This window comes from Eleginops maclovinus, chromosome 19, assembly GCF_036324505.1.
Source record: "Eleginops maclovinus isolate JMC-PN-2008 ecotype Puerto Natales chromosome 19, JC_Emac_rtc_rv5, whole genome shotgun sequence".
Classification (NCBI taxonomy): Eukaryota; Metazoa; Chordata; class Actinopteri; order Perciformes; family Eleginopidae; genus Eleginops; species Eleginops maclovinus.
The window spans coordinates 13,495,770-13,519,922 of NC_086367.1; the positions used below are offsets into that span (position 1 = coordinate 13,495,770).

At 38.4% G+C, this 24,153-nt stretch overlaps 4 protein-coding genes across 7 annotated transcripts in view; 2 read left to right on the forward strand and 2 right to left on the reverse strand.

Moving 5' to 3' along the window:
- Nucleotides 1-54: 54 nt before the first annotated feature.
- Nucleotides 55-4,073, reverse strand: pcmtl (l-isoaspartyl protein carboxyl methyltransferase, like). Of its 2 annotated transcripts, none has more exons than XM_063908423.1 (9): nt 3,931-4,073; nt 3,511-3,646; nt 2,878-2,982; nt 2,733-2,764; nt 2,534-2,638; nt 2,318-2,438; nt 2,135-2,220; nt 1,718-1,887; nt 55-727 (listed from the first exon to the last, which is right to left on the reverse strand). In XM_063908423.1, the coding sequence occupies exons 2-9, from the start codon at nt 3,626-3,628 to the stop codon at nt 691-693; spliced, it is 774 nt and encodes a 257-aa protein (XP_063764493.1). In that variant the 5' UTR covers nt 3,629-3,646; nt 3,931-4,073; the 3' UTR covers nt 55-690. The 2 variants fall into 2 exon arrangements, with proteins under 2 accessions (XP_063764493.1, XP_063764494.1); XM_063908424.1 differs by having other exon boundaries at nt 55-763.
- Nucleotides 4,068-6,554, forward strand: ccdc32 (coiled-coil domain containing 32). 2 transcript variants are annotated; one of them, XM_063908427.1, is made up of 4 exons: nt 4,068-4,224; nt 4,501-4,755; nt 5,351-5,504; nt 5,820-6,554. In XM_063908427.1, exons 2-4 carry the CDS (start codon nt 4,506-4,508, stop codon nt 6,004-6,006), a joined length of 591 nt encoding a protein of 196 aa, XP_063764497.1. In that variant the 5' UTR covers nt 4,068-4,224; nt 4,501-4,505; the 3' UTR covers nt 6,007-6,554. The 2 variants fall into 2 exon arrangements, with proteins under 2 accessions (XP_063764497.1, XP_063764498.1); XM_063908428.1 differs by having other exon boundaries at nt 4,099-4,224; nt 4,505-4,755.
- A 4,573-nt stretch (nt 6,555-11,127) lies between these two features.
- Nucleotides 11,128-12,704, forward strand: prlh2r (prolactin releasing hormone 2 receptor). Its single transcript, XM_063909590.1, has 2 exons — nt 11,128-12,045; nt 12,387-12,704. The coding sequence occupies exons 1-2, from the start codon at nt 11,143-11,145 to the stop codon at nt 12,702-12,704; spliced, it is 1,221 nt and encodes a 406-aa protein (XP_063765660.1). The 5' UTR covers nt 11,128-11,142.
- Nucleotides 12,705-17,181: 4,477 nt separating this feature from the next.
- The window catches only part of bahd1 (bromo adjacent homology domain containing 1), a 28,035-nt gene continuing 21,063 nt past the window's right edge, over nt 17,182-24,153 (reverse strand). For both annotated transcript variants that reach the window (XM_063909284.1, XM_063909285.1), the window contains exons 4-7: nt 23,411-23,570; nt 23,227-23,306; nt 21,578-21,669; nt 17,182-21,337 (exon numbers count right to left, since the gene is read on the reverse strand). In XM_063909284.1, the coding sequence (XP_063765354.1) occupies nt 21,145-21,337; nt 21,578-21,669; nt 23,227-23,306; nt 23,411-23,570 (525 nt within the window). In that variant the 3' untranslated portion in view covers nt 17,182-21,144. The remainder of the gene's footprint in view (nt 21,338-21,577; nt 21,670-23,226; nt 23,307-23,410; nt 23,571-24,153) is intronic.

Genomic DNA, 24,153 nt, shown 5'->3' on the forward strand with positions numbered 1-24,153 from the left:
GTTGAACATAATTTAATTTCCTGTATCTTACTCTCATTAAAAAAATATTGAACATTGTTTCATTTTCCTGACCATGGACAGTTTTATTAATAAATCTGCATACACATCAATTAATATTTGTATAGAAAAAAAGAATTACTTTCTGGCACAATGCCCCCTCTGCTGTACATTATCGGTGTCAAACTGGACATATCCTTAACATACAACATAAAAAGCCAGTAAGAAGGATTTCTTGCCACAAAATATATTTAAATTCCTTTTGATTTGCTGAATTTTCATTAAACTTTCATGGCTAGTACATGAGTTTATGTTTTTGTGTTATTCATAGCAAAAGTATTCCATAAGATAACACACAAAGTCACATATAAACTCTCATCTGAATTTACCAGAAGCTTCCAAAAGAAACACATCCTTAATTGCATTTTCCTCTTTACTGACCCATAGATAATACTGTGAATCACTTAGATCCTAGACAACCTTTCTTTGTTATCCACAGTATTGCTCTCTAATCGACTCAGGATTTATGGTCATCCAGCAGTGGTTGTTCATTCACTCTTTCACTGTTTTATCATCCTTTGAAGACAGTCTGGCCGGGCAAACAGAGCGAGATCCTTCTTGTACGTTGCTAGGTGACGACCCAGCGCGGCAGGTGGCTGTTAAGACAGGAGCTCAGTAAAACCATGAAAAGCGCTACGGGGCCCCAGAGACGCAGCACCAACGCCACCTCCTGCAGGGGGAACCACACTGCAGTCAGAGTTCACCTCTGGGAAGAAAAGTAAGGACAGCGTGGATATCATCAGACTCATCAACATGGACTCCAGGATACTCTGCAACTTCTACAGGTGCACCATCGAGAGTATCCTGACTGGCTGCATCACCGCCTGGTATGGCAGTTGCACCGCCCTCAACCGTAAGACTCTACAGAGGGTGGTGAAAACTGCTCAGCACATCACCAGGACGGAGCTGCCATCCATGGAGGACCTCTACACCCAGCGGTGTAGGAAGAAGGCCGGTAGGATATTAAAGGACCCCCATCACCCCAGCAACAATCTGTTCTGTCTGCTGCCGTCTGGCAGACGGTACCGCAGCATCCGGACCAAGACCACCAGACTCAGAGACAGTTTTATACCACAGGCTATAAGACTACTGAACTCCTGAGCTGTGTGAATGTCTACTCACATCTGTTTATAGTACACACATACATATATATTATACACATCTGCCATACATATCTGTTTATAGTACACATATCTATATATTGTACATATCTGCCATATACATCTGCTATACATAATATATGCATCTGTCCATACCTCCTCATTCAACAGTGTAAAGTGTTTAAATACTTTCAATGTATTCCAAATATGTATATATTTCACATCCTCAAATCTTTATTGTTAATATTGTAAATATTCTTCTCTCTTTTTGCACTACTTTATTTATCTTTTGCACCATGCATGTTGAGTTGTTGGAGGAGCACGCGACATAAGATTTTCATTGCCAACATATACGCTGTATCTGCTGTGCATATGACCAATAAAACCTTGAAACCTTGAAACCTTGAAACCTTGAAACATTCTACAGTGCGGAGGTGGATGTGAGTCATGAGGAATAAAACACATTGAAGATCGCAGAGACGCCTGCTGGAGGTTTGACAGTACCTTAAGTGGGTTTTCTATAAATATCAAGGTTAAAAATGTGAGTTTTTGTGAAATACCCAGGCCATTGGTGCCTCTTGTCAGTCAGTGGGACGTAAACCACTCCCATCAAAGCTTTCTTCAGGAAGGTCCCATCGCTCTGTTTATCGTACTGTTCTAGCACCTGACTGCCACCTTCAGGACCGACTGGGAGAACCAACCGTCCCCCAGGCTTCAGCTGCTCCAAGAGCTTTAATAAACAGAGGCAGGAAACAGAAATTTCACATGAGGTTATAGCAAGCAAATTCAGAATGGAGACAATTATGTTCCAATACCTTACATAGGAAATATTCTTTAAAGACCACTAGCTGTTTAAGATTCATTTATTAGATGTACTGCAGATTGACTGTATGTGTTATGTTTGTGGATTTTGCCCAAATAGTACTTCTCTTATTCTATTCTATCTTCACAAAAATCAAAGTCATACGTGTCCTTACAGCCTTGGGAACAGTAGCTGCAGCTGCACCAACATGAATGGCATCATACGGCGCTCCTTCTGGGTGGCCGAGTCTTCCATCTCCCACTGTGGACAGATGCAGGTATGACTTTAAATCAAGTATTTCATAGCTGTGCAACATTAACCTTTGAAACGTGCATGATTTGGGAATCTTCAGACTCACCTACAAGTTTGATACGTCCAGATGTGAGCAATTCTGGGTCGTCCCCTCGCACGTTTTTTATTGACATTTTAAGCAGTTCATCAATGTGTTCTATTCCGACCACTCTGCCACTGGGTCCTGTCTACAAACAACAGCAAAATGCAGCGAGTGCACTCATTCATACTCTGTATTTTAAGCAAACTTGCAGGAAACATGCAAAGTTTGTACAAAACCTACCATCCTTGCAAAGCAGGCTGTGAGATATCCACTTCCTGAACCCACATCGAGTGCAGATGCTCCTTCAGTTAGTTTGTCACTTAGCAGCTCCAAAGCATGAGCATGCTGTAAAAGCACCAAAGGAAATCATATAGCCAATCATGTTTATGCACATAATACTGAATTATAGTATATCTCAAAGCAGTAGTTTGTTACTCACCATGTGTGGTGCACTGATGGTTGCTCTGTAGCCTGTGAGAAGACAATGTCACAGCACAAAGTCACAGTAAATAACTGTGCTCATGAAACACAACAGTATTAGTAAATACGTGAAAGGGACTGTGAAGATGGACTGAAATAAAAACCTATGGTCTGAGGAGAGTCTGCATAAGGATAGTCCATAGAGTAGAGCCCTCTGTCTGTAGCCAGCATGGCATCAAACACTCGGTCACTGCGAATCACTCCGTGATCTGGGGAAAAAGAGATAAGGCAATGACCACCATTTTCCATGTTAGCAGTTTTAATTGCCACTAAACATTTTTATTGTCAAGTTTTGTAAAATATATGCAAATTGTTATTCATTTCGAGTATTCTTCAATTCGTTTTTTAAAATTTGCCGTGATGATTGTAAGTGATACAATATATTTATCGTTGATTTGTCATTTTTTTCTGTCCTTTTTAAATAACCTGTAAAATGATCCATCATATCTTCTGACTAACACCTCAATACAGCTTTATTTGGAAAGCACTGTAAAACTTCCTGAGCAAAGTGCTGTACAAATAAATAAATAAATTAAATACAAAAATAACACAGCTCAGCTCACAAACATTAAAATAAGTAAAAATACTAATAAAAGGTAACAAACTAAAATAGTCAAGAATAAACATAATAACAGCCGTATAGTTAAGTTAAAGCTAAAAATAGATGTCTTTTTATGCTTGACCTTGAGGAATGTGAGCCAAAGCGAGAATGTGATGTCAAAGCATCAGCACGTTACCCCTCAGCCTGCTGATGAGCTCTGCCTGTGTTTTGCCGCTGGACATCCACGCCATGGTCCGGGACAGCAGCACACCCATCGGGACTGCCACTACTGCCAGGCGCAACGCAGCGTGCATCTCCTACACTGGATCTCACTGCAGTGACGTGATGATCAGCGCATGCAAGCGGGGGGACATATAGATGTAACGTACATGTAATAGTCGGTAATGATACGATTTACTACGGCATAATACATTATTTACATAATAAAGTGTACTAGACTGTTAACCAGAGACCTGATAAAACAACCACGATCAAGTTAACGTTATATTGAAAATGTTTAATACAATTCAACAGTTGAAAATGCTAATGCCAGATCTAGAAATTGTCAATACCTGGGAATAAAATGATAATAGAGAGGTCAGCAGAACGTGTTTACCTTGGTAGTTTTGCACCGTTCCTTCCAACTGAGACAAACTTCCTGACTCCCAAACACAGAGCCTGGCCAATAGGATGAGTACTGTCAGACATGAAACCTCAGAGTTCCAATCACAATTCAAAACAGTTTGATGGACGGTTACGACGTCCAATCACATGCGCCTAAATAAGGAAGTGTGATGTCGCTCGTCAAAGATTCTGGATCATGGGCATGGTTAGCAAGCAAGGCTAATATTTTATCTTAAAATTCATACAACAGAGGAAATAGCGGTTATTCTATTAATTATTCACACAGGTAAGGCACATTTGTAATAAAGTATCATGAAAATCGTTTGGAAAACATTTGGCATGCATCATGAGGAGTTAGACCCATGTTAGGCTATGTATGTTGATATAGCTGAGTTTTTTTTTAAAACTGTAAACTGTTGAGTAACGTTGTTTGGCTGTCTGCCTTTTTGATATATCTAAATGCCTTACTAACAGGGCTGTTATTGTGTACTTCAAGGAACCACTAGAACATAAACAAATGTGGCTAATGCTAACTATTGTTGACTTCTGCTCTCTCGGTTAGTCAGAATGATTGACGACTTCGAGAGCCAGGAGGTGGCCCGGTCCAGCGGGGAGCTATGGACCGAAATCTGCTCCAGCCTGCCCGAACCACAGGCTGTAGCAGCCCCGGAGGTAAACACGGAGTTCAGAGATTCATTCGAGCCAGCAGCACAAGAGGAAGTGCAGGTCAATGGACACTCAAACGGGACAAATGACAGTTCTTCTGACGTCATATGGGAACCCATGGAGGATTCTGAGATCTACATAGCCAGTTTAGGTACAGACATCTTTCCTGCTCTGTCCCTTCGTGACTGCGGTCCTCATGTCATACTAAGTTTACCATGCATCCATCATACATCCTCCCCAAACAAGTTGTATGAAATATCATAGGAATTATATGGTTCTGGTCCTGAAAGTTTGAAACTATTTGCTCATGCAATATAAAATTAATAAGAAGTTTATAATGTGTATACTTTTCTTTAGAGGGCGACATTGAAACTAAATGGTGTGCCACAGGTTAATAGGAAACACTTTTTAGGACAGGATTTTTAATGAATGAATCTTATAGTTCATAACATGTTTACCTTACAAAAATAATTAACAAAAAAAAGCAATTTATATTATATATTTTTTAGATTATTGTTTTTCACCAGATGCATCTAGCAGGCCAACTCAAACCGTATGACAGGCCAACTTTGGACCATTGCCCCAATTTTGTGCTGCCCTGAACTAAATGGTTAATCAGTCAACTTAAGAAACACACCTCAAATTAATCTATATCGAAAATACAAATTTAACAAGAGACTCATCGACTTAAGGATTTTATTTTTCAGATGTAAAATTTTATTTTTTTTGCCTACATTTGTGTTTAGAGAACCGACTGAAGAAGATAAAGGGCCAGTCAAGTGATGTGACATCCAAGGACATGTTGCGCTCCTTGTCTCAAGCTAAGAAAGAATGCTGGGATAGATTTCTACATGACGCTCAGACCTCGGAGCTCTTCCAAGGCGGGGACATGGACCAAAGGTAGGATGTGAGGCAACTGTTATGCTGTAACACAAGGTATTTCTCTTTTCTTGCCTGAAGAGAGCTTTTTTCCTTTATTTGCTTTATGGTCTGCTGATATGTCCATTTCAGCCCAAGTAAAGACAACATGTCATTTATTATTTTTCATTATACATTCTAACTTTAAATGTTGCAAAAATAACTGCAACCTATGTTTTTCTTTAATTATTTCACATTTTGTGTTGCAAGGATAGCGCATGTGTCAAGTGTTTAATATAGGTTTCTTCTGTTCTTAATACTTAATACTTTACCTTACTTTGTACCTTTCTTTCCTAGTGCTATTGAGCACTTCAAGAGGTGGCTGATTCCTGAAAAGGTGGCCATTAGCGCAGAAGAGCTGGAGTTCCTTCTGAGGCCGTCTCAGAATAACGAAATGACTGAACCAAACCAAACACAGAGTGAAGAGGACACGAGAGATGAAAACAAACCTGAGGAAGATGATGCTCATAGCCCGGAGAAATGAGTGTGTTAAAATAGTAACACTGAAAACTCATTTAGTGTGCATTAGGTAGGGGTGACTCCTTACCCCCCCCCCCCCCCCCCCCCCCCATGCTCATTTTGAGCAGTGTAATGTAATAGCAGTGTTTTGGCCAAAGCTTTTGTGAGCAGTGGTCAAACAAGTAATTACAGCCCGTCATCATCCCCTGTATCCCCAGCAACTGAGTGTTAAGTACTTCTTCAATCCTTGTTATTTACCCCTTCTACCAAATCACACCGGAAAAAAAAAACCTTTAAATTTGATTTATTTTGTCGTGTAGCTGTAAAATTACTATCTCGTCTTTGTAGTGACCCCCATTATATCTGTAACAAGAACGGCTCTACTTTGAATACATATTGAAAGGTTAATGGAGGACCACATGCAGTTCTGTTGTAAATGTTTTGAAAAATTGTTACATGTTGAGTAGCAGCACTCTGATCTAATCCTGAAAATATTGTATAATATTGTGAATGTCTTTGTGTTTTCCTTGTTCATTTTACTAATAAAGTTTGACCCACATTTTTAAAAAACAAGTTTTTTGTTTTGTTTAATTTGTCTGCACATAGGACATAGGAGCATAGGACTCTGTTTAATTTAGCTAGATAGCACTATCAATATTACAACAACAAAAAAAACGTAGGATATAATCTTGCATTTCAAAACCCATACTTCCTTAGTATTCTGTAAAACAAAAATACTTTCGATCTGCAGACTACATGTGGGTAATTTATCCCAATTTTATTCCTACTGCATGCGTCCAGAGATCCTGGTTTGTCAGGGCTGTTGCAGAACAAACTGAAAGTAAAAAGAAAATGTTTGTGATTCTGAACACAGCCTAATCCTTTGGGATTGAGGACTGTTATTCTTTAATAGTGCAGGAAGCCTTTTCAGACAGCAATATCTTAAGATGGTATCAGAGAACCAAATGGCCTTTATCTACAAAGTGTAGATGCTATGCTTGTAGCACGAAGGGAAACTACTGAGTGGCATTATGAGAAATATAGGATCTAGCATTTAGCATCTGAGATAAAATCGGTTTCCCAAGGAAGCTTAAACATCAAAGTATCCTTGTAGCTTATCAATCTAGGTGTTTTCAGACTGAGCAGTGTTGGGATCACTTCAGGTTTTTGCAAAAGATCAGGAAGTTAAATTCAATAACAACTCAAATCCAACAAACGTTTGGTTATACCAGTATCATACAGTTGAGTTTGACCATGAATTTGCAGCACAGTTCAACTGCTACACAAAGAAGACCCTTCAAAGTTTAATTCACATCTATCTATTTTAACCTTCATAAAGTCACAGTTTAAGCAAGTATGTTGTATAAAAGACTAATACTGTCAGCTATCTTTATGGAATAGGTTGGCAAATTAGTGTTCTTGGGAAGATTTGATTAAATGATGCTAATCTGGATAAAAAGCCACCAAGGCTTAATTTTTTTTAAGAGAATCAATTTTCCGTTTGAGGCCCTTGACATGAAAACATTGGGATCCACCTCGATTATCTTTCAGGACCACAAAGACAGAAAAATGTGAAATTAACTGAACACACGTAAAAAGTTATTTTTCATTTAATGCAATTTACATTCTGCCTCTTATCGTTACATAACTAAGTAGAATTTATGTTTCTTATTTTCGAGGATGCTTCTTTCAGTTTAAGTAAGACAAGTCTTTCCAATTCTCAGGGTTTGGAGAGTCTTGCTTTGTGGTAACAGGTTAGATTTAGATGGCGGATGATATTTTGAAGCAGCGAATGGAAGGAAATTAAATTTTGATTGGCATCTATTCTTGATTAAAATGTAATTTCCATAGGCAGGAGGTATTAATAAAAGAATCCCCCGGCGGTGTCCCCTGAGAAAAAGAGGTTATGGTGGCCATTTAACCCTAAATGTCCTCCATGGATGTAAGGGGTTACGGCCGTGTATTGACACCAAAAGGGAGTTTTACACGCACAGTCATCCCATCGAGACAGGTCCAGGCCAAGATACATGAAGATACACTACGAACCTTTATTGCAAAGGTGCATGAATGCGCTTAACTGGCGTATTCGAAACAGAAGTAGTTTAGAGGCCATAGGATAATGGGAATAGGGCCAGAAACAGTGAATGCAGGCAGGAATGAATAGGGGTAAGATAATACAATAACATAGGCTTAAAATAACACAAAAATAACATTGACAATCCGACATGTGAAAGTGGAAAGAGGCTGGTTAACAATCCACAGAACCAATGAGAGAAAGTGGAAACAGGTGTGCAGGAAAGCAGGTGATGAGAATGGCTGAAGGGGTCACTGCAGGTCAGAAGAGAGTAGCTGGATGTGAGAGTCAGGTGACTAAGGGAGGTGAAATGTGAGCGGAGAGTGAGGGGAGGCAGAATGAGACACCCCTCACATGAGGAAGGTGAAGGAACACTGTATGTGGGCTGTCTTTTCCCCTTAAGGCCTCTCCCCATGAATAAAAGACAGCCACAGACAAGACTCATTTTTAACAAGATGAGCCGATGTTTGTGAAGCAGGCTGTACATGAAAAAACGCTTTAAGCTTTTTGTGTTGGCCAACAATAGCAGTGATTAAACAGAGTTTTAGTTTTTTCTTTCTGGAGTTGGATTGCCTCATTAATCTGCAGACTGGACACCATGTATTTGTTGACAACTTGTACACAAATCCAATATTATTGAAATAACTTTTAGCCAAAAACATTGAAAACTTATGGACTATCATCACTCAGCATCAAATTACACAAACAAATAAAGAGACCCCAGGGGCAGTTGGTGGCACAATGACTCACCTTTGCTAAAATTAAATAAACCTGCATGAGGTTGCTGTCTCTTCTAGAATACATGTGTACAGGCTGGCTGGCATAGTGACAGACAGCAGGCTCCACCATTAAAGTGTGTGGGATGCGGCCCAAAGTAAAGATCTCCAGTAAAAGCAATCATGGACAGTTATGAGGGAAATTAATACAATGCTATAATTTATGTCTAATAAACATTCAATACCTTTAATATCATTTTAACCAAGCTAAAATAAGAAGGTTACCGCACTTATCAGTCGTAGTAAATACCTTCTTATACAGATTGTCGAAAATTCAAGCCAAATTTGTGCAGCAACATCGAGTGCTACTTTGTTGCCCTGACAGTGACCATTGTTTGATACGTGACTGTTTTAAGTATGATACCAAATTAGCATAAATATAATGATAACACCTCTTTACAAATCATTAAATATTTCCACATCCCTTTGTTCATGGACATGTTCCTTATCTTCACAATTAGCCCTCTGCTCTGTAAAAGGAGTATGATGACAAGGATTTTTCTCCTGAAATACCCTTTAGATATACTCAGTTGCTGAATAGCACAAGCACACAATTTTTAGTAGCTTTGGTACCAAGAGTCCTCATTTCTGAATTAGTTTTCATTTAATGAATATTAAACATGTGTACCGCTAGAGAAAGCTCGTGGTTAGTCTCTTAATTTTTCAATTTCAGTTCCCTCATGTAGGTTTCTGGGTGTTTGTCTAGAAGGTGGCCTCATTGTGGAAAAACTTCACAGCCTGACTTTTGACATCAAAAGAGCGACTCTGGGATAAAATATTTTAAAGTGGAACTCACCTCCAATCATTTAAGATGCCTGTTAGAGTGTAAATTCAGGATAAATTGAGTGACATTTTCCGAAAAACTATGTAACAGGATCTAGAAATGTATTTCATAAAACCAAAGACCCAATTGGAAAATCACAGGGTTACTATGCCATAGAAATACCATAAAAACAACCACCATAAATTCACAATTTATTTCCAAATGTGCAGTATACTATAGTAATGATATAATATTATAATGATTGTTTATTGGGGGTGATGTCAGTCAAACCATCCCACTGGAGGTGACTCACTAACATGAGCATTAGTGGGGGGAGAGAGAGAGAGAGAGAGAGAGAGAGAGAGAGAGAGAGAGAGAGAGAGAGAGAGAGAGAGCACACACCTCTTTATTCTGCAGTGAGGTGGTGAGGCAGCACAACAGTTGGACTGACTGCGATCTGAGGACAGATGCCGGAGTTTCTCCGTCATTAAAGAAATGTCTCATTGAATCTCAGAAGGTATTATTTCTTTTAATTCCTACTTTTTAGAAAAGGCATGCACTCTATAAAGCTGTCAAATTTGCATCAGATTGTTTCTTTGGTGCTGAATGGTTGAATGAATTAAAAGCGAGATGTATTTTGTGTATTAAGGGTTTGTAAGATTGATAAAAAAAAAGAAAAGTGTGAGCACATTTTTCGTTAAATCAATGTATAAGGGCAGTTCAATGAGGCATTAAGCTGAATCAGCATGAGAAAAAGCACATATTCATCTGTTTTGGACACAATTTGACCAATGTATCTTGAAAATTCCGAAATTTTAGTGAGAGAAATTCAATATCATTATGAAAAATGGTTTTGTCAGGATGTCTCACAGTAAGTAGGTCATTAATAAGCACTTCTTCATGCTCTCCATCAGGCCAGGGTACATTTTTTTTTATTTAGAGATGATGCTTTCTCTTTTCTTTTGGACCTTTTAGAAATGTGGCTAATCTGACAAGATTTGTTTTCGTTTATTATTGATAGTTATTTCTGTCGATATTCTCTGATTCATTGCTTTTTTTTATAGAATGAAGTTGTCAAAATGAGGATGCACTGCATGAGGCTTAAACATAATACAAAGTGATGCTGTACAGTTAAATCTCTTTAGACAGATTTATTTCCGTTTCAAATTTAAATACTAAAGTAACATTAAAGTGCTCTTGCCCTCTCAACTGCTGTCATATTGTTTTGATAAATTGACCAAATATTCAATTACAGCCACAAAAAACAGTTCTTCCAAGACACTGTGCAAACATTTGAATAAAACAGCATGCATGTCCCCTTTGAACACATGAAATCAGATGGTAGAGTTGAAGCGTTTTGAAGATTGAAACAAATGTGTCTGTCTCTTCGATCATGTCTTCAATCTCCATATCCCATTATGGTGTTCAAGCCACTTTGGGTTAAATCAAATAGCTTTTTAATAAACTGGGGGATTACGATGTAAAGTAATGTAGCCTATATGCAAAATATGCAGCAGGTTAGTAATATCTTTTGTTCTGTCTGCAGCCATGGACTGGAAGAAGTCTTCAAACTGTTCCAGAGTCAACTCCTCTACTCCAGCCTCTTCTTCATACCCACCCATGCCTGACTCTTCACCCACCTTGTCCTCCTCCTGCTGCAACTCCTCTCATCCTTTCTTATCCACGGCCCCATCTTTTTCTGGTCTGGACCTACTGTACGACCTTAAGCCCATCTTTATCCCCCTTTACTCTGTCGTGGTGCTGGTCGCCTGCTCCGGCAACCTCCTCCTGCTCTTTCTCATCTGGAACAACAAGAAAACACACAACACCACAAACTTCCTCATCAGCAACCTTGCACTGGGCGACCTGATCATGTGCATTTTCTGTGTCCCCCTGACTGCATCCTACGCTTTTGACCGGCATGGATGGGTGTTTGGTCACCACATGTGTCTTTTTGTCTCCATCATGCAGTCTGCAGCCGTCTACGCCGCCGTGCTGTCCCTCATGGCCATCGCAGTGGATCGTTATGTGGTTGTGGCTTATCCCATCCGCAAAAGAGCAGGGTGCCAGTTCTGCTGGGGCCTGGTGATCCTGATCTGGCTCTCCTCTCTGGCTTTATCAACACCTACAGCCCTGCACACCATTCACCTGGACCTGCGGGCTGCGGGGCTTCAGATGGCGGTGTGCGAGGAGTTCTGGGATGGCCAGGAGCGAGGCCGTCTCATCTACTCCTGTTTCATTCTCTTCTTCTCCTACTTTGTCCCACTGGTTGCCGTCTCCATCTCCTACTGCGCTATATCCTATCAGCTGAAGCAGAGGACCATGTTGGGCTTGACGGCATGTCAAGAGCTGAGATCTGCAAGGTCTGCATGGAGCAGGCGGAGGAGGAAGACCTTCTACCTGCTGCTGGTGTCCGTCCTCTGCTTCGCTTTCTCGTGGCTTCCCTTACAGGTACAAATGTAGAAAGTGTTTTGCTGAATAGGCCTTCATGAGTGACGTTGTTAAAATAATCATTCTGTGGCTGCAGTGCACCATCTTTAAATCTGTTACTCACCCATGCTACCTTGACTTTTTGAAGATTTCAAATTGTATCCAGATGTATGCTCACTACTTGACAAAAACATGCATTCATAAGTAAAGTATTCAGCAACTATGAATCCTTGAACTGATTTATTTAAGGGTCTATCTTATCCTTTATGAAAACACATTCCAAAGAAATGGATCTTAACTGAGGTTTAGAATGCAATTTCCTTAAATGAACGCTGAATGCTAACCAAAGTTTAACTTCCCAGGTGGTGAACCTGATCCGCGACCTTGACTCAGACTTCTCAATTTTGGGGAAGAATTACGTAAACATCATCCAGGTTTCGACTCACCTGATCGCCATGAGCTCCGCTTGCTACAACCCTTTTATCTACGCCTCATTGCACAACAAGTTCCTGTCCTACATGTGTCGCCACCTCCTGCCCCAGAGGAGAAGAAAAGGAAAGGACAGGGGTCAAAGGTCAAGCATCATGACAATGTCACACAGAGTGCTGCGCCTCCACACCTCCACAGAAATACCAGGAGCTGTTGTACTTAACACCATTCCTCAAGACAGCTACGCTTAAATTCTCATTTTGAGAGACTACGCACACACATTTGACCCCCTGGCGATTCCCAGAGATGACGCAGTGTTTTCTTCTGCATTTCAAATGTATTCTGAATCTTGACAATGTTCATACTGACAGGCAAAATGTGTCAAAAGAAAAAGTATATAATGCTGAATGTCTACATGTTTAACAACACTAGCCTGCTTTGATTCAAAGGATTTATGTGCATGCTGAATTTTATTTTAAACAAATGTAAGAAGGTTTATGTGCTGAAAGTATCAGAAAAATATATTCTTGTATTTGCCAGAATACAAAATATATTTTGTAGTTTTCCAGCTGATTAATGTTAATATTATGATGTGTGTCTTTTATTAATAACGTGCTGATCTATTGTTAGGGTTTATTTTTCATTCCAGTCCACTTTAACTGCCAGTGTAAAAGGATTAATGTTACATGTGTGGTCTGTTGTATTGTGTTGACTTTCAAACCCAATAAACAGGTTTATTTAAATACATTTTTCATTTCTGTTCATTAAATGTTGCCTAGTCATAAAACAGGAACATGCAGAGTTTCTGTGACAACGAATAAATAAAGCATCAGTTTGGCCCTGAGCTGATGAACGCTCTTCACACTTTCTGCTGCTGTGACGAACACAATACAGTATGCAAAATCTGCTGCGCGTCTAAATGTCAACTTCAAGATGTTGTGAGAAAAAGAGCATCATCTGTGTTGCTCATTAGGGTTTGTCAAACAGTAAGGAATGTATAAACTGAGAGGAAATTGTATACATTTGGATCCATCAGTCCATGATCTGACTTCCAAGTAAACTCAAACGCTGACAGTTTACATGTATTGGTTAATTTTTCAAGAATGATTGCCAACCACATGCACTTTTTAAAACGTTCCAACCAGATACTTGTGACTGTTTTCTTCATAAGTCTTTAACACTGATACAGTATTCCTTTACAAAATACATTGCTATATTACTTTTATTGTTGTTAAAACTACAACACATGTATCACTAGTATAACTGATTCTGGCTTTCAGCAGTAACCGCCCAGAGTTGCTATATTAGAAGAATCATCACTTTTAAACGAAAAAAAGGGTTTATGCACCGAGCAGTGTTTCTACTGGGGTTCCAACCTTTTCAAATCACATTCAATCAAATAAATGTGCCACAGGTGGACTAAAAACACGTTTCACAAACATCAAAGATGATCATAAGATGAGAAACAGGAGACAGCTGAGCCAATGTAATTTTTTTAATGTATTTACAAAATAATGGAGAATCTTTGTTTTTACCTTGTCGTAATGAGTTAATGCATGAAGTTGCGAGATAAAATGGATTTAAGCATAGTCCCCATATATTTGGTACACAAATCACATGTCTTTCTCTGCATCATGCTAATGTATACTCTTGTCTAATGCATGCTCTTATGAAAATGCAGAAACATACTTTACATACTACATCTCTTCATATGCAAATATAAATGACCTGCATACAGTTCCTTGGTATAAACTCAGGGGAGATGATGGGTTGCTGTCCTAAACTCCATGCATTTGTTAGACTCAGAAGGATATGAGACGTATGAAACAACATGAAAGACAATAAAAAACAATTATTTTGATGTCTACTACTACTACTAAAACACTCTTTCATTTGCTATATTATTTAGCATTTTGTTTCTCTCTAGACCTACAAGGATTTTAAATAAACTCCTGTTGAGGGTTGATTGAAGGCAGAAGTTGATCAATTAAATTATAGAATGATTACTGAGAGTTTAGACGGAGCATGAAAATCCTGAATGTCAGATGAGTAACAGCTCAATGTTTCCCAGAGCCTGCATGTGGAGAGGATTTTGCATAGAAAAAAAGAAAGAGCAGGAAAATAAAAATCACTTTGCTATGTTTAAATGCTCAGAAAGCATTCATTTCTTGTTCTTACATAAATCAGATAAAAACATTGACGTTGTTAGGTTTCCTACAACATAACAAACAGAAAGTGTTGAAGCACATTTTACTTTCATATAGATTTCAAAATCCACAGTGCATGTAATTCAGTACATTACTGTATCGCTGTTGAGAGGGGAGCAAAGGTTCAACTGACTGGAGGGTGGTGCAACACTGGAATGACTCAACCAGGTTTTGCCATGAGCTCTGCTTGCTACAACCCTTTTATCTACGAACTCAGACTTTCCTGTCTGAGGAAAGTCAGCAGGTGTGTAATTGAAACACTCATAGAAGACTGACATGACACAAGGAGGACCATTTGATGCCATTTCTTCACCTCTTCAGACCGTCTGACTCATGGTTAAACCTTTTGTTGAAGATTTCGGGACAAGGCTTTTTTCCATTTTAAATAAATTGTGTGTATATTAATGGCTATTGATTTCAGTCAAGCTTTAACTGCCTGTTATCAATGAAAGGATTTTAACAGCAGTGATTAACCTTTTTACCACAGCTCCATCCAACAAGATAAATATACCTCTCGCCCTGTGTCATTTTCCAAATGTCCACTCAGCTCTATTGATTTTGCTGTCCTCATCTTTCCTTCGTATTTTTCTCTCCTAAAAGTGAGGCCACAAAAAACATAACACCAAGATTCACCTAAATTGGCAGGTGGGTTGCAAGTTCTACCAGCTTCTCAGGCACATAAAATGATACCTCAAAGTGGCAATGTAACAATCAAGTTTTAAGAATGATGTTCTAAGCATCTTGGATTAGAATGGAATTTTCTCTCTTCAACATTTTAATCTTTCAATTCATTTGCATGTATGATGCAGCAGTCTTATTCTCTAAAATAAATCCTGTTTTCAAAAACTGTTTAGTAACCCTGTGGCAAATTGTTCCAAAACTCTGTCAGCGGAGTCTAACACTAATGTTTTACCAGCATTAGCATTTCTACTAGCCAACATGTGGTGTTGTTGAATTGAATGAAATTGTTTCATTTGATAATAAATGACTTTGCTTTGCTAAAATGTACTAAAGAATTGATTTCTAAACCTTTAAATGTAAATGACTGCTGTAAACAACCAAATTAAGACTAAATAAATTACACTGCAGTGTTTGAAAAGGTTATCTGAGTGTGCATTAGACACATTTTAGATAACTAGGCCCATCTACTCTTTTAGTGCTGTACATAAAGCTAGCTCTCAACATTTCTCTAGAAGTTAATTTTAGCTTACACCTACTTTATGGCTAACCCTTATGTATCCATTACTCTTGGCTATTTCATGTTCTCTGTTCATTTGCTATAAAGGTTTAATTCACTCTCACAAGCTGAGTGTAGACTAGCTCAGACTAGATCAGCCTAGCACACATGGTAGCAGGTGAATTTGGTTTTAATTTCTTGCTTAGTAGAAATATGTGGAAATATCTGTGAAAATGTAGATATTTTTTTCCCCAAAAAATGTTGCTACGCTACTTCACAGTGATTTCTACAAAAGCATGCATATACAATAATAAATAATAATAAAACTGCCTCCTCTAATTGATTTAAAGGACACTTAGATCCCGTACTGGATCTAACTGTAGGCTAAAAACACCAGAACACAGACAAGCAAAGTCGTAAACACAGAAACCCACCTTTACTGCAGTTCATGGTGCATGCACACACAGACACACAAACACAGTACAAGGTGAAACGAAACAGCTGGCTCTTCTTTTTGACTCTTTTCCCTCTCATGGCTGCTGTCACAGATGCAAATGATTTACCTACTGACGCCTTTTTGAACCTCCCAACGTGATTGAGTAGTGTTTGACTCAGGCCTCATAAATATTCATCAAAGGACTGATTATTGAAGTAAGATGATTTACATCTCCTCTTTAGGTCTGCTATCAAGAGCAGATAAATGGGATAGTAATATTTCAGTGGAAGGAGATAAATGGATTAGAAAGGTCGAACACAAAGGAGAAAGGCTCCTGGCAATGAAAAGAAAACCATTACTTTGGTATAAAGATAAGGATTTTTGAATGCTTGAAGGATAAGTGTCATTCTTGACATACTTTAGTTAAATGTTTTATTATTTCATTGCTGGAATTGGTAATCTTCCTAAAGGCAACAAAAATGGGTAACGCTCATCACTGGAAACAACATACATTTTTTAATTAATTTGTCCATAAAGGAAATGAAAGGTTGCTGACTGATTAGAATTGTTTGTTTAAGTCATAATTACACAGAGATTTGGATACATCTTTCTAACTCAAATATTTGTTTGTGGTCCTTTAGGAACTTTTCCCCTAGAGCATAAACATTTTTTATAAAATAATAATATCATAAATGATGACATACGGTAACGGCATTTTTCCAAACCCTTTAAAATCTCAGTGCTCTGATCACTGTGATGACCGTTTTCAATAAAACCAATCAGATATATAAAAGAAATTGGCTGAATGAGCCACCATGTGGGCAGCAACCATTACTACAGCTCTTAACCTGCCTATAGTATAGTCATTTAATAATTCAACTTTCATAAGAAAATATCTCAAACACATGTTCAAACTCATATATTATTTATTACAATTAAATATTTTTCTTATATTACAGAGGTCCATTTGAAACCATACAAATAATCTGTGCTGTGATTAATATTTCCAAGATATTTCAAAAGAACGCCATGCAAAGAATTTGAACAGAAACTCACATCAGAAGACCCAAAGTGTAGGGTTTTTTTGTACAACTGGGAATTAAACTAAAATTCCTTAAATTAGTTTCGGTACCTTCCCTTCTCTCTCTCTTTTTGGTGCAAACATTTCTTTGTGGTGATTCAAGATCAGACCAGTGTCATTTTGCAAAAATGAAAGGCATTTGGAAGGTAGGTAAAAAACAACAACTAGTACTTCTCATCCTGGAAAACAGAGTAAATACAGGTTAATGGGAACAGGCACAGAGGACCAATTAAGACATACATTTCACAAAACTTGATTAAACATAATTTGTTTGCTGAGTGATTCCTAAGGCCATAATGTGTACCGTGTGTGTGGTTGCACACTCTGATCCAGAACGCCCAGGGGGAATTCTAATTGAAAAACCAAATTAAACCAAATGTAGCAGGCTATACTCAGTTCTGCTTTGTTGGATTGTGCTGGCTGGGCTGTGATACTGTGCATCCAGCATCCTTCAAAGTTCAATACAATGTCTCAGTTGAGAAAAGGTGGTGGTGGTCTTTGGTAAAGACCAATAACCTTTGGTTTGATTGAAATGGCAGTAAGTATACTTTCCATTACAGCCTAATGAATTAACTAATATTAACATATTAATCAGAGGAGGCTTCTTTGAAAGTCAAATATTAATCCATTTATCAATAAATTCAGTTTTGTAAATTAACACACCAAAGTAATTTCGTCATCACATTTAACAGCAGGGAGAAAAGCAGAAGTAGGCAAGGGTGTGGGCATTTTCAAGTGATACTCCACCCAAGTCATACAAAGGATTCAAATGCCGACCAGCTTCAAATCAGAGACTTAAAACGTCTCAAACACTTCTGCAGCATAATCCATTTCCTCAGTGCTTGGAGCTCTGGCAGGAAGTTATGTCTTTTGTTTGAAACATAATGGGCTAACAGAAGGACAGCTGTGAGGTGGATTATGATGGGGAAGTGGATTATAAAAGTTTCTGTGAGCATTTTGATAATTTCATTTCAGCAAGAAAACTTGTTACGAATTAATTTGCAGCTGATGAAATTAAAGTGACCAAAGCTGCTGTTCTTCAAGAAAAACAAAACTGCTAATTCAGTAATTTGGGAAATAAACATAGTTCATTTTGTTGAGAAAATCAAAACCACAATCATGTCTGTACGCAACAACGCTACAGCCAACAGACAGTTAGTTTAGCTTAGAATAAAGATTTAATTTTTACAGACATGAGGTTTACAAGCTGTCTTCACCTGCAGTCTTAATGCTGAGCTAGGCTAATTGAGTGCTGGCTGCAGCTTCATACTTAGCAGACAGCTATGGCAGTGGTATTGAGCTTCTCATTTAACTAAGAAAAGTAAATGAGTATTCCCAAAAGTAATGAACTGCTCCTTTAACAGATCACTTTGAATATAAATAAAAACTTGGGATGACTTTATTCAAAAAAAAAGTGTCCGTGCCTTTCGGATCACATCAGATCACAAAAATGTGGTAGTACTAAGATGCATCTGCAGCATTAAGGAATCAGGATCAGCACACCAAGTAGCTTCATGACCCCTAGGCCGACATCAGTACACATTTCTAAATGAAAGGCTGGGAATGTTCTATAAGGCAGCAAGATCAAGGGCACAGGCTAATGGCAAGGTAGGTTTAAATCATTGTAGCATTCGGCATTTAAAGGTGAAGAGGCGAAGCTTTATCATCTGAGGAGGAGTGACAGTTGAACGACAGGGAGCTGGGAGAGGCCAAGTTAGGTTTTGGTCCTGCCAGTGAAGCATCTGTAGTCACATATTAGCAGGTGTCCTTCAAACTGTATCCAAGATCCTTCTAAATGTGTCCTCAGAGGATTTCAACGTCTGACCACAACATTTAATAGGCTTGTATTGGGCAAGCAAGCTCAATCAGTCACGGAAATACTTCAACAAAATAACTCACACACTTCTTTATCTTAGAAAGTGCAGCTAAGAAGGAGAGACCTTCTCTCTAATCAGGAATGAAAGCCACTCATCTAAAAGTCTATTCTTTAAAATTATCTTTTGAAAATAAATTATATTTTCTCAGTACAGAAATAAATACACATTTTTCTCTCAAACATAGGAATGGATCATAATCACAGGTCTAAATGCTACACTGAATACATTACTCACCATGTCATCGGTGAAGAAACAAGAATATAAGTGACTAACTGATGCCATCTGCCACGAACACACACTCATCCAGATATATAAATGCAAATATACAGTTAGCTGACACTGGAGTCATGTCACACCTCTGGCAAGCAGCTTTGAGAAAGTCAAATATTTCTCAGCATTGGCATAACAAAAATCCCCTAAATGCTTGGCTCATTGGACGCCGTCAAGCAAACTGAAGTGTGCTTTCCTCGTAGAGTGCAGGTCTGAACTGTATTGTGATAACCACCACTCTGGTGAATTGCAGGGTTACAGATATGACATAAAACCCATATTTTGCTCAGAAAATCATGAGAAGTGGAGACAAAAAACGCCCACATTGTTGTTGTGTTTGCACTTAGTCAGTGGTAATAAAGTTAAATTTGAGTAATTGAAACTTTCTGATCAAAAACAAAATCTGCTGTGGTGAAAAGTTCACTAGACCAACAGGTCAATCACCATTAAATGTCCAATAACAATCTCAAAGATCTCCATTTTGGTACCTAGGGTGGCGATAAGCGTTAATCATGGGTGTGTTATTTGGGGTATTACTTCTTGAAAATAGCCACTCATGGTTTTTACAGGGGATGTCGCCAAGGACACTCAATTTATAACAATGCAAATGCTAGGGCTTTCATCAGTGGGAAGCATAGTCAACCACAATTGTGTTACCTTATTAGGCAATAGTGACATGATAATCTTTGAGATTATCACTTTAAATAAAATAACTGTAAAATTGATCAAGCTAGCTAGAGATATTATTGATGTCAATATTTGTCCGGTAGATACAGTATGTCTGGATGCTGCAGCCAGTTAGCTTAGCTTAGCACTGGAAACAGGGATAAACAGCTAGCCAGGCTCTGTTCAAAGGCCCATTTGCAGTCTTTATGCAAAGCTAACTGGTGCTGGCAGTATGGTTATTTTTACCATACTGACACAAGAGTGGCATTGATCTCATCCAACATTCAGCAAGAAAGTTTTATATATATATATATATATATAGTTATATATATATATATATATATATATATATATATATATATAGTTATATAAAGAATATTTCCCAAAACGTTTCCTTAAAAACCCTTTGATGACAGATGCTCACTTGGGAGCTTTCCTGTAAGGCGTCTGTATGCAGTGAGGAGAAATCAAATGAAAACTGTAACCTCTTTCCTACTTCTAAAGGACTTATGCAACTCAATATTGATATACTTCAAATTTTCTTTAGATATGGCGTATCATCCAGAAACAATTGTCTGATATCTGTCAGGCGGACAGTAACAATAATTCATATTTAACATCAACCTCTCTTGATGACTATGAAATGTCACATTTCTAAGAGCGTCAGTAGCATTTTCTACAGCAGAGTACGCTCCAGGTTTTTCACACAGCTGCTACGACACCACCAAGTCATGTAAAAGAAATACCATTACACTGCCATATAAACTCTTATACAATATGTCAAGCCATTACTCTTACTAAATAAATGTGTGACATGTTATTTAAGAAAAAAAAAAGCTCATGTCTCAATCCTTCTTCCCTAAACTTCCAGTTCCCGTCACACAGGCAGCAGGTAGGTGAGTAGCAAATCTATCTTGTGGAGGATGCAGAACATTATCTCACGTCCCATAGCGTTATGTGTCATGACCCATCAGATGCTACTGCAGGTTCTTGAGTAGACGTCCATAGCGGAAGTCATAGACATGTCGACAGAAAAACACCAGCTCTGGGTCGACGTCATCTGGCACACAGTGGTGGGTGGGCATGGTGTTGCCGACAACGGGTGGCACCACCAGGGAGGAGACACAGTCGTGCACGCCCTCCCTATGGCGTTTTACCAAGGCACAAAATCTGGAAAAGCACAAAAACAAACTGAATCATCTTCAAAAGGCATTTAGAGAAACAATTAAAATATTTTCTACAAATTCAAACTGTCTGAAAACTCAATAGCCTGCTTTATGTTAAACATTATGTATGCTTGAGCTTTAAAAAAAAAAACCCAGATTTTGACAGGAATCTTTCAAAAGCAACATCTGAAATGCTAAATAATATACTTCAGAAAGATGCCCCAAAGCCACCACTCTTTCTTACCGACAATACTGGGCCAATGTAAGGACATAGCATTTGTCTTCAATACAGGCCACACTGTTAACATCCTGGTGACGAGACGCAAAGATCTCATTCTGGAGAAAGAAAGATCAGGTTAGCTTCAAACAAAAACTAAAAACATTGACTGAGTTCAAACATAAGGTTAAACAATTGATCCTTTAAGCCTTAAACAGTGATCCCATGTACGCAAAGAAGAGATACATGTTCTTCATTCTACACAAACGCTTCACTTCCAATTGAAAAGACTCAGGAGAAAGATGTTTCTTCCTCTGAGTCAAAGCACTGCTTCTGTTCTCATGCTGCTGCTCTGTTGTGTTTGTTGTTTGTGTATACAGCCAAGAATTGACAGACTTGTGGCTTATTGTTTTTAGAGACTTATTAAAGTGCAACTTGTTCCACTGGGAGATTACTGATAACACACAGCAAGGAACAACAGAAGCTGCCCTTCAACATGTACGTCTGTTGTTACACTCAATTCTCTTTCAAACACATTTCAGTTTCTGAGTAAAGCCAAAATCTCAGAAGTCTTACATTGTAATAGTTTGTTTGGACGCAAACTCACAGCACAGAGTAATGCCTTATTCAGTTTCTCAGTACTTCGACTTCCCCTTTCCTGTCTATTAATCAAGGACGTATATTCTGTAATATTATAAGTAATTTTGGATGCTGGGAAATATGGTATTTTTTATACCTACTACTTTCTGCTGTGAATTAATATGTATAGAAGAGAGAATTTACCTGCAGCATGAGGGTCTGTGAGGGATTGACTCAAGATAAGCTACAGGGACAATGTTTATGATAATGAAGGGACATGTGGCTCATTGTTCAGTTTTAATAGTTTTCTACAACAATAGAGGTTATGACAAAGGAATAAACAATATCAGGCTTTGAATACACAGAAATCTTGTGGGATTATGTTTGTTATTGTGGAGCTTTCAGAAAAAGATTAACAAACAATATTTACAGCCGTATCAATGAAATGTATTTTATGTTAAGCACACTGATTTACAAATGATTTGTACACAGTTAACTGACGCTGTGTTTCAGGTGTACAGGTACATCATTGTACATTAACACCTGCCGACTATTCAGAAACCACTATTTTAAGGTATAAAAAGATTAGCTTCTCAGAGTGTTTGGCGTGAGAGCTAGAAGATATTTATCACACCTCTTAGCACTTTCAGCTGCTGCAGGAATCGTGGCAATTACTAAAACCTTGTTGAGGACCTGTCCAAAAGGAAACAATCTGGTGTAAGATTGTAGAGACTTACTGACTTTATTTGGGATGAAAGATATTATTTAATTTGGACAAACTTCATTTTGGACTTCTACATTAAACATCCACAAATACGCAAACAAAATATGTATTTGGATTACAGTGCATTCAAGAAAAGCAATTTCAGAGAAACCTTTACAGCCTGAAACCCCATCCATAGAGGACTGTTAAAAATAATTAGAGGAACCCTGTAATCGGATGATGACTATGAAGGAAATTTGGAATGGGTGAATATTTTTTTATTATTGAGCTCCGATTGATCTTTCTGTAATGGTATTTTACAAAAGAAGACTGTGTGATCTGCTGCAGTAATGTGATCCCAAAAAATGCAAAAGTCTACAGAGGATATCCTCACCTCACAATTAACACTCGGGTTGCGTCCCCCCTGTGTGTGTTCTGGACGGTAGTACCAAAACAAACTCATCATCAGCTCTCCTGCAGAAAAACAAACAAAGCACACACAGTTCATCACAGCGCTCGAGCCAGTTATTACGGCATTGACTCAGCTCCTTCTGTGCCGTGTGCAGCATGTGTCCTACCTGACTCTGGCTCTTCCCACAGAGCTGAGATCTTGGCCACAAAAGGCAGAGACTTCTTTCTAGGTCCAGATTTCAGCAGAACAGTGTCTCTGACCCGAATGAGCTCCCCGTCCCTCTGGACTCCCTCGAAGCACTTCCTCAGCACGAGCGCCTCCTCTCCCTGTAACACAGGCAGCAGGAAATACTGACTCCTCAAGCAGCTACACACTGATAAGCCCTGAGAGGCTGTGAAGTAAAAAAAAAGCTCCAGGATGTGATTTGATTTGTAATGAGTGTCTTGTGTGTCTCAGCAGAAATGTCGACAGTCAGGTGTTTGGACGAAACTCAAGAAAACAGTGAATAAGCTCTGATGTGACAGTAATACAAGTTAGTTAGATCATCCCAAACTACCTAGGACCTACGACAGGCAGTGGCGTAAAGTATTTAACTACATTTACTCAAGTACTTTACTTAAGTCCAATTTGCAGATAAAGTAATTTATTTGAGTATTTTAATTTTCAGCTACTTTGTACTTCTACGCCACTGAAATTCAGAGGGAAATAGTTTACTTTTACTCCACTACATTTATTTAATACCTTTAGTTACTTTGCAGATTTGGATTAATGATATGAAAATAAAACACTTAAATAAGACTTTAGTTACACCTGGAGTACCACAAGCTACCCTGCAGCATACAAAGTCATTAAAACTAGCTTTACCAGCTAAACATATAATATCTTTTTTTGAAATGGACCAAACTTCAT

Bases quoted from the DNA above. Each gene is read 5' to 3' on its own strand.
- pcmtl (XM_063908423.1), bottom strand. From the start codon at position 3,628: ATGCACGCTGCGTTGCGCCTGGCAGTAGTGGCAGTCCCGATGGGTGTG. The intron at 2,765-2,877 runs GTTTTTATTTCA...GTCTTCTCACAG, and splicing joins AGACTCTCCTCAGACCATAG to GCTACAGAGCAACCATCAGT. The intron at 728-1,717 runs GTATTTCACAAA...TTCCCCCTGCAG, and splicing joins AAGAGGCACCAATGGCCTGG to GAGGTGGCGTTGGTGCTGCG.
- ccdc32 (XM_063908427.1), top strand. From the start codon at position 4,506: ATGATTGACGACTTCGAGAGCCAGGAGGTGGCCCGGTCCAGCGGGGAG. The intron at 4,756-5,350 runs GTACAGACATCT...ATTTGTGTTTAG, and splicing joins GATCTACATAGCCAGTTTAG to AGAACCGACTGAAGAAGATA. The intron at 5,505-5,819 runs GTAGGATGTGAG...TTTCTTTCCTAG, and splicing joins GGCGGGGACATGGACCAAAG to TGCTATTGAGCACTTCAAGA.
- prlh2r (XM_063909590.1), top strand. From the start codon at position 11,143: ATGGACTGGAAGAAGTCTTCAAACTGTTCCAGAGTCAACTCCTCTACT. The intron at 12,046-12,386 runs GTACAAATGTAG...TTAACTTCCCAG, and splicing joins TCTCGTGGCTTCCCTTACAG to GTGGTGAACCTGATCCGCGA.